The sequence below is a fragment of the Molothrus ater genome, chromosome 5 (assembly GCF_012460135.2).
Source record: "Molothrus ater isolate BHLD 08-10-18 breed brown headed cowbird chromosome 5, BPBGC_Mater_1.1, whole genome shotgun sequence".
Classification (NCBI taxonomy): Eukaryota; Metazoa; Chordata; class Aves; order Passeriformes; family Icteridae; genus Molothrus; species Molothrus ater.
In genome coordinates, this window is record NC_050482.2 from 37,396,677 (window position 1) to 37,409,249 (window position 12,573).

The 12,573-nt window shown below is 41.4% G+C and overlaps 2 protein-coding genes across 3 annotated transcripts in view; both read right to left on the bottom strand.

The window, feature by feature from the left end:
• Nucleotides 1-343: 343 nt before the first annotated feature.
• BBS10 (Bardet-Biedl syndrome 10) lies at nt 344-2,388 on the bottom strand. The gene is given in 3 exon segments (XM_036401160.2): nt 344-919; nt 921-2,142; nt 2,211-2,388. Coding segments are annotated over 3 exon segments (1,842 nt in total). The 5' UTR covers nt 2,273-2,388; the 3' UTR covers nt 344-361.
• A 184-nt stretch (nt 2,389-2,572) lies between these two features.
• Nucleotides 2,573-12,573, bottom strand: part of OSBPL8 (oxysterol binding protein like 8) — an 83,920-nt gene continuing 73,919 nt past the window's right edge. For both annotated transcript variants that reach the window (XM_054514832.1, XM_036400501.2), the window contains 8 exons: nt 12,453-12,550; nt 11,690-11,779; nt 10,993-11,129; nt 10,475-10,660; nt 8,105-8,192; nt 7,599-7,701; nt 6,936-7,041; nt 2,573-6,716 (listed from right to left, as the gene is read on the bottom strand). In XM_054514832.1, coding sequence (XP_054370807.1) covers nt 6,581-6,716; nt 6,936-7,041; nt 7,599-7,701; nt 8,105-8,192; nt 10,475-10,660; nt 10,993-11,129; nt 11,690-11,779; nt 12,453-12,550 — 944 coding nt within the window. In that variant the 3' untranslated portion in view covers nt 2,573-6,580. The remainder of the gene's footprint in view (nt 6,717-6,935; nt 7,042-7,598; nt 7,702-8,104; nt 8,193-10,474; nt 10,661-10,992; nt 11,130-11,689; nt 11,780-12,452; nt 12,551-12,573) is intronic.

Genomic DNA, 12,573 nt, shown 5'->3' on the forward strand with positions numbered 1-12,573 from the left:
TTGAAAGTTCAATGGCTCCTGTCATACTGGCAACTTTAAACATGCCAAGAAAACAAATTACATCTCGCTTGTGAAAACAATCCACCAAAAGAGGCAAAGCTGACTCTTGGCTTGAATGTACACAGAATCCTCAGCATGTGGATGGAGACTGCACTGCAAATCTGCAGTGGAAAGTGGCTACACTTCCTCACGCTCAAAATGTCAAGGTCATATTGTTCACAACCCAGTTTTCCACACTCTCAGCTGGTTAGCCTTTATCTTCTAAGAGAAGAAGTATCTTTTAGTCTCTAGCACAGACTTTTGAGGGTGTCCATTTGACAAGAAGACACAAGGAAACAACACATATAAAAATCATTCTTTATTAATTATTTCTAGTGTCATCTTCTGAGTCACGATCCTCAATTTTTTGGAGCGGCCGCCTAATACCAATTACTAAGTCTATGGAGAGAAGCTCTGTAACACAATGAAGAACTGAAATTACTAACTGGTATTTGCAATATACTGACTCTAAGCCTTCATTGTTTACAGGTAGTGGCTGATTTTTTTTGAGTAAATTAATGGCTTCAAGATAGAATTTGGTAAAGCCATCTCGTTCTGTCTGGTACAAGGCCTCGGGAATACTTAGCAAAGCATCAGCAACTACATTAGATACAATGGTTACCTCTGACTGCTGACACTGTTTTGCATAATCCTGAATATAATAATGTAACAGGATTTCAAAGTAACCTCCTACTGGCAAAACTGATCCCGCTTCTATGAGGCAGTTGGAGTAATCCTGTGCAATACCTGCACAACTCTCCTCCTGTTTAAATGGAACTATATGGCAACATGTCTTCTCTAGACCTTTGCCAACATCCAGGCACTCACTCGCAGTGACTGTATCAGTGTTATGTGCCACAAAGACAGGAATACTGTGGCTTCTTTTGATTGTGGACCAGCAGATCACTTTTATCAGGGTAAAAAACTTTCCCCTCTGTTTCGTCACTAAGTGCTTTCAGCTGACATTCAGAAACCTGGTTAGTATTACAAGTATTTTCTATTACCAGTTGTTTCTGAGTAGCTAAAGAATGCCAAGTGTAAACATCTGAGGCTTTACTCTGGCTTTCACCTTCTGCTTTCCATTCCCCCCTCTGATCAACTGTTCTAAACAGCTGCTGCAGCATTGTGAACGCCTCTTGTAGAGCAGCAGCATGTTGCTCATTAACGCCATCGACCGGCCCACACAGGATCAGGCAGTGGGGCTGGAAGGCACACACACTGGCGAAGCCAACGTGGACACATCTCTTGGAGACGAGGAGCAAGGGCTGGCAAAACGTTACCACTGCAGTTTCGGTTATCTCTCTGTCCATGGTATCACCAAAAGGCACGTAAGGGGAGACACCAGTGATTTCAGTGATAAGGGCCATTTCTTCCGAGGATAAGCACTCTACCACAGATATACCATATAATTTGGCATAGTAGATAACTACGTCTTCTTGCTTCACACTGGACAGTAACAGCTTAACGTTTTTACTCTGCAAGTGTTTCATTAAGGCTTCTGTCCTCTTAGCGATCCAGCGCAGGGAAGCCTGATACTGACCTTCGGAGTCTACAACAAACTCCACACCCGGGGCCGTCAGGGCGGGCCGCAGGGGCTCGGTGACGAGCAGGGCCCGCAGCTCCCCGTCCGTCGGGCAGTAGGCAGCGAAGTCCCTGCGGAGGACGATGCCGGGCAGGACCCTGGAGCTCGCCAGAGGCAGGCCGGGCACGGCGGCGTGCAGCTCCGCGAACCGCTGGCCGAGGAGCCGCAGCACCTGCGGCCGCGTGGCGGCGGCCGGGGCGCAGCGCCGGCACATCTCGGCGCACAGCCGCGCCAGGCGCCGCCGCTCGCCGGGGCCCAGCCGGCCGGCCAGGTACGGCTCCAGCAGCGGCTCCAGCGGCGGCTCCAGCGACCCGGGCGGCGCCGGCCGCAGGTGCCGCCGCAGCCCCCGCGCCACCGCCCGCTCCAGCACTTGCGCCTCGAAGTCCCGCAGCGCCCGCCGCAGCCCGGCGCCGCCGCCGGCCGCCCGCAGCCCGCCCAGCACGGCCGCCAGCAGCACCACGAAGCTCTTGGCGCCGTCCCCCGTCGCGGCGCGGTGGCTGCAGGCGCGGGCCGCCATCACCCTGCGGGGACACGGCCAGCGTTAGGGAGCCGCCCCCGCCGGCCTCGCCCGGCCCCCCCGCCGCGGTACCTGGCCGCGGGCGGCTCCACGCTCAGCGCCTCCAGCAGCCGCCGCCCGTCCCGCGTCGGCATCGCCTCGCCCGTGGGCCGCAGCAGCAGAGCCCGCCCGCCCCGCGGCCCCAGCGCGCCGCGCACCGCGCCCGCCAGCGCCGCCGCCTCCTGCCACAAGCGCGGCCGCTCTGGGCCGGCCGCCGCCATCGCCGCCGCGCCCGGGCCGCCCCTTCCTTCCCTCCTTCCTTCCTTCCCCCCGCCGAGCGTCACGGCCGCGCCCGGGCAGCGGCGGAGGGCGGGACAGAGGGACGCGGGGAGCGGGAGCCGCGCGGGAGGGACGGAGGAGCGGGAGAGGGAGCGGCGCACAGAGCCCAGAGAAGCGGAGGTGCGACACATCTTTATTGGAGGCGGACCGTAACAGCTCAGATCCCTCACACAAAGCGGTGATCCCGGGTGTCGGACACGGAGGGACACGCGGGACGGGGAAGCGGGTGCTGTGTCCTGAGGGCTAATCTTCCCGCTTGGCAGAGCGAAAGGCCGGGGTAGGGCAGAAAGGAGAAAAAGTTTAGGGAAAAAGCCCAAATAATCTCACCCCGAAGTTACATCGTTCGAGCTGTTTCTGTATTACCACAAAGTAGTGCAGCTTCACTGTAAACATCCCAAATCCTCGACTTTCGGCTCACCAGCCAGAAAGAAGAAATAGTGTAATGTTTTAAGAGCTGATTTTTTTTCCCCCCAGAGAATGACTAAGCAGGAACATCAGTTCTCAAACACAACAGCCCTCACGAAAGATCTGGTATTATATATGGCACAAATTTGACAAATCTTTACATGTCTCCGAACAGCATAGAAACCCATCAAGAAGGCACTGTTTACAATACTTGAATATCTGCTAAATTTTCTGTGATTTGCGGGTACTCCTGAAATAAAAATAATTAAAACTTAGAGATGTACAGAATTTTTGTTACACATTATTTACACAAACAATGGTAATAGCTAAAAATAACAGCCTTTAAGAAACTGACATACAAAGTCTGTTTCATAAACATGAATCTAGGAAGAAAAAAAATTGCCAAAGGCACACAAGGGCAGCAAACAAACAAAAAAGGAGAAACCACAACCATTACATTTTACGAGACAACCTTGCGAATAATTTGTGAGATTTCGTAAGTGGGAGGAAGGACAGGAAAACCAGACTATACACCCTCATCAGGTGATATCAACTATTGAAAAGGAATCAACACATGAAATCCAAGAAACATCATCCACTGAAAATGATAATTGTTGTATTTCACATGGCATATTTACTTTTTCTTAGCTTAGGTTATCTGTACCCAGTTAGGCAACCTGTACCTAAATGGCAAATTAAAGGCATAGAGTGCATCTGAAAACAAACAAACCAACCCAACAAAACCACATGGCAAATTCTGCAGATATTTCCTGTACAAGGAAAAAAACCCAAACAAAACAGGAATTGGAAATCAAATGTGAAAACAAGTGCTGTTATAAACTTTAAAAACTAGAAGGCCACAGCCCTCAAGCATCAAGCATCTGCAAACTGTACAATCAATTTTTATATATGTGCAGAGCTCAGTCTTAAGCAGGTAGTAGTCAAGATCTGCTGTACATCATGGCTAAAGAGAACAATGGTGACGCACTAAAAAAAGGATCCATACATGTCTGTGACCAACTGTACAGTAAAAAATAGGGAAGAAGTTTCTTTGTTCTATTCAAATGAGGGAATATACAAAATCCAGCAAAATAACAATTACTAGGTTTTTACTGTACTTTTCAGAATTTATCTAATCATAAAGTCTTGCAAAAGTCTGCAATTTTACTTTTCAAGAAGTTTCATCACATATCCTTTACCTTTCCAGTTCATCACTAAAACCACTTTTTCAACAGAATTCAACTCTAAAAAATAAGTTGAAAAGGAAAATAAGCAAAAGGATTTTGTTTTGCTCTGTTCAGGTCTTTCACTCATCGTGAGCTAAGCATGAACTTCAGCTATGGATTATCTTTTTAGTCTGACATTGCCCAACACTGCCAGCCAGCCAGCTGGCTGGGTCAAATCCAGTCACTACCATGTGGTCCATGTAAAAATGCATGCAAACTGTGTTATTCACTGCTCTTGAATAGAAGTGATTGAAAAAATCAGCATGAAAAGGCAGAAGTACATTTCTATTTACAAGGAGATAAAAGCTTGAAACTATCAGTCAAGAGTTTCAGCACCACAAATTTAGCAGAATATTATTTTAGAGGATTGAAGTTATTGCCCAAATCTCACTCATTGGATTATTCTCATGTTCAGAGTATGTTTAAAGGCTTGTAATGGATCTTAAGACAGGTGAAGCTTTGACATCTGAATGCAATAATGAACAGCCAAATTCCAGGCTAAGAATGTTAAAGTGAATGCCGTAATACTCTGCTTTCTTAATGCCATTTCATACATGGGTAACTTCAGTTTCCATTTAGAGACTGAGGCATTTGTAATTATTTTGTTTGTTTATGAAAGGACTTTCTATGTTCACAAATTTTGCCCCTGTTAAATCAGCTGTAGATCTAATAGAAGTCCAACCAGGTTTGGTCTTGCCCATGGCTACAAGATCTGGTTAACATAACACGTTCCAGAAAAATTATTCAAGACCAAACCGTGCTAATGTGAAGCTGTACGAAATATGCTGAAGTTCACTGCTTACACAATAGACTTTCACACAGCTGAGGCCCACAGAAGAGGAAAGGTAAAAGATTAGGGGAGGTGCATGGAAGTGTCAGCCACAGAAATATATAAGCTGGACAGATAAACGAGTAAACAGTATTTTCACTAAATACTAGTGAGACCGATGCAGAACAGAAAGGCAGATCACCTGGAGACTCAGGCAGGCTGCCCAAGGCAGAGGCATAACCTGGCCATGGCAAAAAGCCAAACATGACTTTCAAACTATTCCACTGCCCAGGATGGATTTGATTCCTGAGAGGATCATCTGAAAACAAACTTGGCTGTCCTTCACACTGTGCCACTCATCCTCCTGTTGTCTCACCTGGGGTACTGAAAATACTTTCTCATTTCTACAGCCCCTTTTTGCCTTGGTATGCTTGACTGGCACAGGGAACTCACCAGATAAATACCAGCACTACATTTTTGGCTGGAATTTTACAAATTCTATACATGCATATATTTCTTCAAATAAAAAATGTTAGAAACCCTGGTTTTGAATTTAAACTTAAGCTTTGCATGAATTTGTATGGCTACAGCATACTAAGAAAGTGCATCCATGTATTCTGGTAGGTAGTATATACTTGCAGTACAGAGGGATTTCAAACACTTGGATTTTCCTCTTATTTGTTTTGAGATACGTGGTGTTAGCCATCACACAACTTCTGAGCTTTCCCTGTGTAAACATACACATTTTCATTTGCAACTCTGCTCATGACAGTGCCTGAATCCTATTCTACACTGCCTTTTGGAGATTCAGCTCAAGCTACACACTAAGCATACCCCTTGACATTTTGTTTCAAAAATACCCATGAGTCCTGGCATCAGCAGTCTGTCTGCTTACCATAACATGGCCATAAACAAATGTAAATCCAAAGCTGTAGATTTTTCAAGACTTATAAACATACCATAAATCCTTGACATTTGCAATTCATGAGAGAGTAGACCAAAACAGTACCTCCCTGGCTGCTGTACTGTTAAAAATGTGCTCTGTACAGTAGATGTGGGAATGTTTTTAAGATGAATCTTAAGTTTTAAAACTATAAAACAGCTGGCTTACAAGCCTACAGTAATTCAGGATAAAAACCTCATACTTCCAAAACTAATCAAGGACATTATATTGCAGATTTCCCAAAGACTTTTTACTTGCCATTTCCTAACACACACAATTTTTCCTATAATAATGTATTTGTTTGACCTTAAACAAAAGTTTACTTCCAAACACCCAATGCCATTTACAAAAGCTGATGGCTACTTCAAAATTTTTTGTTACAAAAATGGTAAGTTTATATATGTAATGAAGTATGCCTGTCTGTCATTCTACCATAAAGGACTCACATCCTACCTATGGGGTCTGACCTCAGTGTTGAACTTGATCTATTCTGTGGTGAAGATTCATCAGTGTGACGCAATATAAACACAAGGCTGATGTCGTATGACTGCGAGACAGAGGCACACACCAGGAGCAAGAGTGTACTGGCACTTACACAGTTCTTACTGCAACTGGGTAGACACAAGTATGATTCTGAACCATGAATGCTGAGGCAAAGTTCTGTAAGTTGTTGCTACACAGTTCTTTTACATAATATTGCATCATATAAAGTCCAGCTTAAAATATGGCCCCCAGTAACAGTGTGATCATTCCAGTTCAAGAAGGCCCTTGTTCACACTTCTTATTTGAACAAGACATTAATGATAAGCTGTAGCAGAACCATAAGTACAATGAAGACATAGTGCTTAAACTGCAAGGAATGGTAGTCCCAGGGTGACGAATTAGAAGTGACTCTATTTCGTAGCGCCATGATCTCCCTGTAAGATAGAAAACAATACCCTGTAAATTACAGACTACACAATTTGACACTTTCTACTATGTTAGGGTTCCCTACAGAAGGCAGCTTTAGAGGAAAAGGTTGAAACATCAATGAGCAATCAATATTTGAGAAAAGATACATACCAGCCTCTAAGAGAAAAAAATCCTACAAGATTACTATTCTCTAAACCATTTTAAAGCATTTTAATTAGTAGTACCTCTTAATGTCTTCCTGTGTTTCCTTTATAGACTCAATGGCACTATGTAGTTCACCGAGGTCTGTCCCTTTTTTCCTTATTCTTGTATTATGCTTCATAAGTTGTGCTAGAAGGACACAAAAGCCAGATGTAATTGACTGAAGTGACTGCTGCCATAAAAGGAACAAAGTGCAAATGACAAACTAAACCTGTAGCAAAAATGAGGAGAAAATTTTCTAATTAGCTTCTATTGAAAACTTTATTTCAGAGTCATCTATACCACAGGACAGCAACTTAAGTGCTTGAAATATCTTTTAAACATTCATCATATTGTTTAGCTTCTGCAAACATTATCAACAAGAAAAATCTACCCTCTAGCCACATACTAATCTACAAATTGAAGTAATTTTTTAAGAAAGAAAACAGTTTATGAACACTATTCTTTTCCCCTAGGTATTAAATATGTACAGCACTTAAGCCTACCTACACCACATTTAAAAAGACAGGAAAATTTGCAATCAAAACCATGAGCCATTCTGCTCCTTTGTTTTCCAGAACATGCTTCACATTGGATAGAACTAAAATATTGTAAAAACATTGTGATAAGAAGAGTACTCGTAACACTGAACTCTTCATCTGTCAAATAAATTTATTATTTCTGTAAGTAAATGTATCTTTTTGTACCTTCACTCCCAGAGGAATCCTGGTTATCAGGCTCTGGGGATGAGAAACCACACTCTCCTTTCTTCAGACCGGATGGCTTTCGTTTGATTTTTGGAACAGTAACCTAAAATTGATAAATTTGTGTGTTACTTCCAGAGAACCAGAACTGTAGCAAAGCAGCATATTCCAACAATGACAGTTAAAAGCACAATATCTAAGAGAAGTCCAAGTTAAAATTTTTGATGTATTAGCAGTCTGAATTTTGTGCATCTTCCCATTTAAGGGAAAATACACATTAAACTGCTGAGCTCAAATTTGCATATTTTATATTCCTATCCAATCAAGTAACTTCTACTGCTTAGGATGCAACACAGAAGTAAAAGACTTTGTATATTGTGTATAAACAACATTTTTGTAGGCTAATAGCATTTCCCATTAATCCCAATGCTCTAATGATCTTTATACACATAATATACAATATATACAAGTTCCTGGATCTTGCACGTGCTGTCAGAACTGGAACATACCATTGGTGTCCGATGTCGAACTTTTGTCTGGATTGCGCCATCTTTTTCAAACTGGATCATATCATTCAAAGGGTCCCATGGTCTGGTACTAGACAAAGTAAATAATATTAACACTACAGCAATTTAAATAAGAAATATTTCCTTGCTCAGAAACTACTCAGTATGAAGAGGCTAAAACTCTCACTATATAGAAATCAGATACGGCATTATGATCTTATCTTCTACTTATGGTCCAGTCTTAACCTGCAGGGCCAAGAGAGCTAAAAAATGAACTTCATGTCCAGATCAAACCCCCAGCCAGCTGATAGGAGTACAAATGATTACATTAACCAACAATACCATAATGAATTTTTTTTTGCCAATCATATCTGATTGAATCATGAAAAATTTCCTGCTTCAGATACAGTTATTATTTTAGAACTACAGGGAAATTAGGGGAATTTAAAAATATTTAGACTGCTTTTTGTTGAGTTTTCTTTTTTCCTTTTGAAAGATGCCTGTGAAGGAGAGTTTAAGAATCAGTTACCTCAAACCTGCTTTTATCCCAAAGCGGCTAATGGTAATCAAGACTGGTTTCATGAGACGCTAACGAGCTATGCACAGTTTTCTTGTTCTGATTTTTAAGAGTGCTTTTCCAATTACAGTCTGATTGAGAATTTAAAAAAAAACACAACAGCATAAGACCCATAACTCACTGGAGAACAACAAGCAGCCAAAGGAAAACACCAACATCACCACTGATTACAGAGCTTTCAAGACAGAAACTGCAAGTGACTGCAGGAAGGATGTTCTGATGCAGAGCTTTAGCCAGAGTACATTAAGCATGGATTTCCTTTTGTGTCCTTCTGCATGCCTTTTAAATAGCTGTAGCTGTTTCAGATGTTGTGAACACAGACCTACACTTACATCTTAGCTTAACCTGACCTGAATTAAATGTCATCTGAGGTAACTGGGTTAAGAACTAGGCATTGCTCTCTTCTCTATCTGTAATCCAGATACCTAAATCCATAATCCAGATACCTTAACAAATGCTCCAGCTCACTGAACACATCTTTCACAGTAGTGTAGAAGACTGCTCTCTACATGCACCAGGTGGTGAGCCAGCATTATATGCTTGAAAGGAGAGGCTTTTTCCAGGGAATGCTGTCAGTGCAGATTGCTTTCTCGTACATAGCAAAATTTCTGTGACACATCCTTGAAAGCACAAGGCCTCAAGGACATTGGGAACAATGCAGATTTACAAGATAGGTCTTAAACTCTAACAGATTTCAAGTAAAGTCCTCTTCCTAATGGTTTTGCACAGGGTTCAAGAGTATGGGCAGTCCATTCAGCTGGACTGTTCACAACTCTTGAACAGGAATCAACAGCACTAGAGGATTCAAACCAAGAGAGGGTGCTTCACTGAGCATTTGGTCTAGTTGGAGAATTTCCCTGCTGCATGATGTTTTCAGTGGTGAAAGTCTGCACAAACTTAATAAGAAGACAATGAAATTCATGGGAAAGGAATTAACTGAGAGTTGTTAAATACACAGATTCCTTGTTTGGTTCCAGGAAACCTCCAAGTTCCAAATTTGCTGGAGATGTGTAGAGTACTCGGGATTCTTGTACTCTTCCCTGTACATACACTTAGGCTATGACCTTAATATCACCATTCTTGTACAGAAAGGTAAAGGCCTCCCATGTTTAGCCATGGGAATATGCTTCCAGCATCCATGGATTCAGAGTTACTTAACTTCATTGTATCATTGTTGGCTATTTTACTTTTACAATCCCTACAACACAGAAGCATGCTGGATACTGAAAAAAAATCAGCAGAACATGGGAGCTCTGTGAAAACCATCGCTAGTAAAGGGCTCAGCTTCAAGCTGACTTTTGCAACATTGGTGAGGACACAGAATGCATCCTTCCAGCAGTCAGGGAGACAGCTGCATCTTCAGCTTCTGACCCAGAGCATCACAGAAAGAGATTCACAGACACTCAGTGCAGGACAGATGTGACAGCCAGGCAGAGCCACCTGGTCCCAGCATTAACTATTGCTGCAAAGCTGCTATTCTCAGAGTTATTCTAATATATAACAAACTAAATGGCTCAATCCAACTATGCACAGGCTTCTCTGATTTTCAGACACTAGATTTTCTGATTTCCAGCTGGTATGCCCACATGTACCATATTTTCCAGTTTGGGAAAATCTGCATAGATGTCAGTCTACGGGGGAAAAAGGGAGGACAAACACCAAACTGGCATGCCCCAAAAAATCTAGAGCATAGCACAGCTATGTTGTTATACATAAATAAGCTATATGTATCAGCTCTTTTGCTGCTGAAACCACAGAAGAGGCTCAGCAACATTACCAAGCACTCCAGGACTCACTCAGCATATTTATAGTGCCATTCTCCTGTGACTGAATCCTGATCGAACAGCTTGCATGTCCACTCTTCATCCTTAAGCTTCCTCTCTTTGGCACTCTTTCTCTGAGCTTCTTCCAGAATATATTTCTCCTGAGTAGCTTCTGTTTGGTCTTTATTATTTATTGCTTTTGTCACTTGTTGCCAAAGCCTGACAAATGAACAATATACAGAATCACCAGAGTCACAACTTGGTTGACAGAAATAACTGCAAACAATTTCCTCAATTATAGGCTAAGTAAATGGACCACCCTCCAAAGAGAATATTACCATTTAATAGAAGGTTTATCTACATTTCTATCAAGATTTCCCTGATTGTAAGCCATATAAATAATGATCTTATATTTAACAGTATTACTTTCTTTTATTTTCAAAGGCTAGTATCATCAAATATGGGAAAGTAATGATAATTTGCTTCTATTTTGGAGAAGATTATGAGTTTTATTTTAGAAAAATAAATACATGGTTCTATAGTGAACTTACTTCTCTGATTCAAAGTCATCTTGCTCTTCAAACTTCACAGTGTATCTATGTAATCTACGCTGCTTCACCTCAGATGTTGGGTTCCAGAATGTCTCTGAAACACCTGTCTTCTTGTCACTAATAATAACTTCACTGTCCTGTAACAGATATGATTAGTTTCTTAATTGTAATTATCTCAAAGAGTGTCAAAATAACAAAAAAGCAAGGCATGAGCTTTTTTCTTTCTAATAAGAATTTCTTTTCTTTAGAATGCATGCAGTTAAGAATAATTAGATATGCTAAATTTAAAATTCAATTTCTGCCCTCTGTGCTAGGTTCTAGCTTGGAACAGAGATGCAATGGAATCATTACCACATTTAAAAATGAGTGATGCCATGTCACCTCACCAGATCTGAAACAATCTTAAATATTTCATGCTGGTGCCATAAAAATTCTTCATAGTACTAATGCATATACCAAAACATTTCACAAGATTCATTGTGAAGGAATGTTTAGTTTTCTTTGTAAACTACTTAAACTTTTCCATCTTTTAAGAGCTGGAAATAGAACAATGTTGATTCTATACTTCCTGGAATACTTTCTGCAAAAGCAGTACTTCATTTTTTAAAAAACATGAGTCTTTTTTGTATTTAAGTGCTGTTTTCACCTGTCTCAACTGTCAGCCAGAATTTATAAAAGAGCATCACTCACTACTTACCCAGTGACCCTCTAAAACAGCCAGAACTTCTTTGCCAAGCTTAATTCTCCCTGATATTTGATTAACACTGTCATTGTTACCCAGAAAAGGCTGCAAAACAAAAACAAATGGTTTCATGTTTATTTTAATAACATATTATTTTTGTTTATATGTTTAGTCCTAAGGAAAAATGTGAATTTATGAAATGTGCTGTAAACAGCCCTGATATCTTTAATATTGCATCTTCTACTTATTAATCTTAAAGAAGTCTAAAACCAGAGTACGTAATTTCTTCTTTCCTTCTTAGAAGATTTTCTGAGTAAAAGTATTCTCTAACAGATGTTGAAAGAAAGAAAACAGAAAATAAAGCAGAAAACAATGACACGATATCCTGAAGGACACAGTCATTTGCTACACTAATTTCATGGCTTTGCCAAGGACCATTTGTTACTAGAGATTATCTTTTGTAGAAACAACTTTGATTGCCAGGGATTTTCTTTGGCCTTTTGACAGGCTGCACATGTATCCTGTGGACTGACAAGGCAAATTGTCAGTTAACACAGCCTCCCAACTTTAATGTTTCCCCTATAATTTCAACTGAATACAACTTCTCTCTCCATGTGTACACTTCTTGAAAACGTTTTTTTTTTAATCAGTTTCCACCTCAAGGATGGCAAATGCATTTTTCAGAAGCCATCTAGAAGTAGTTCAGAAACCTTTGTTTAGCTTATGCAAGTGGATATTATGTTTATTCTTCTCGTGCCCACTCACTGTGTTCACGAACCTTGAGTTTGAATTCAATTGTTGCGCTGTAGCCAGTTTTCTCACAGGTGATGTTGACTATTCCTCCAAGCTCTAAGGTCATTGTTCCATAAAGAATTCCTGCAAGAGAAAAAAAAAAAAAC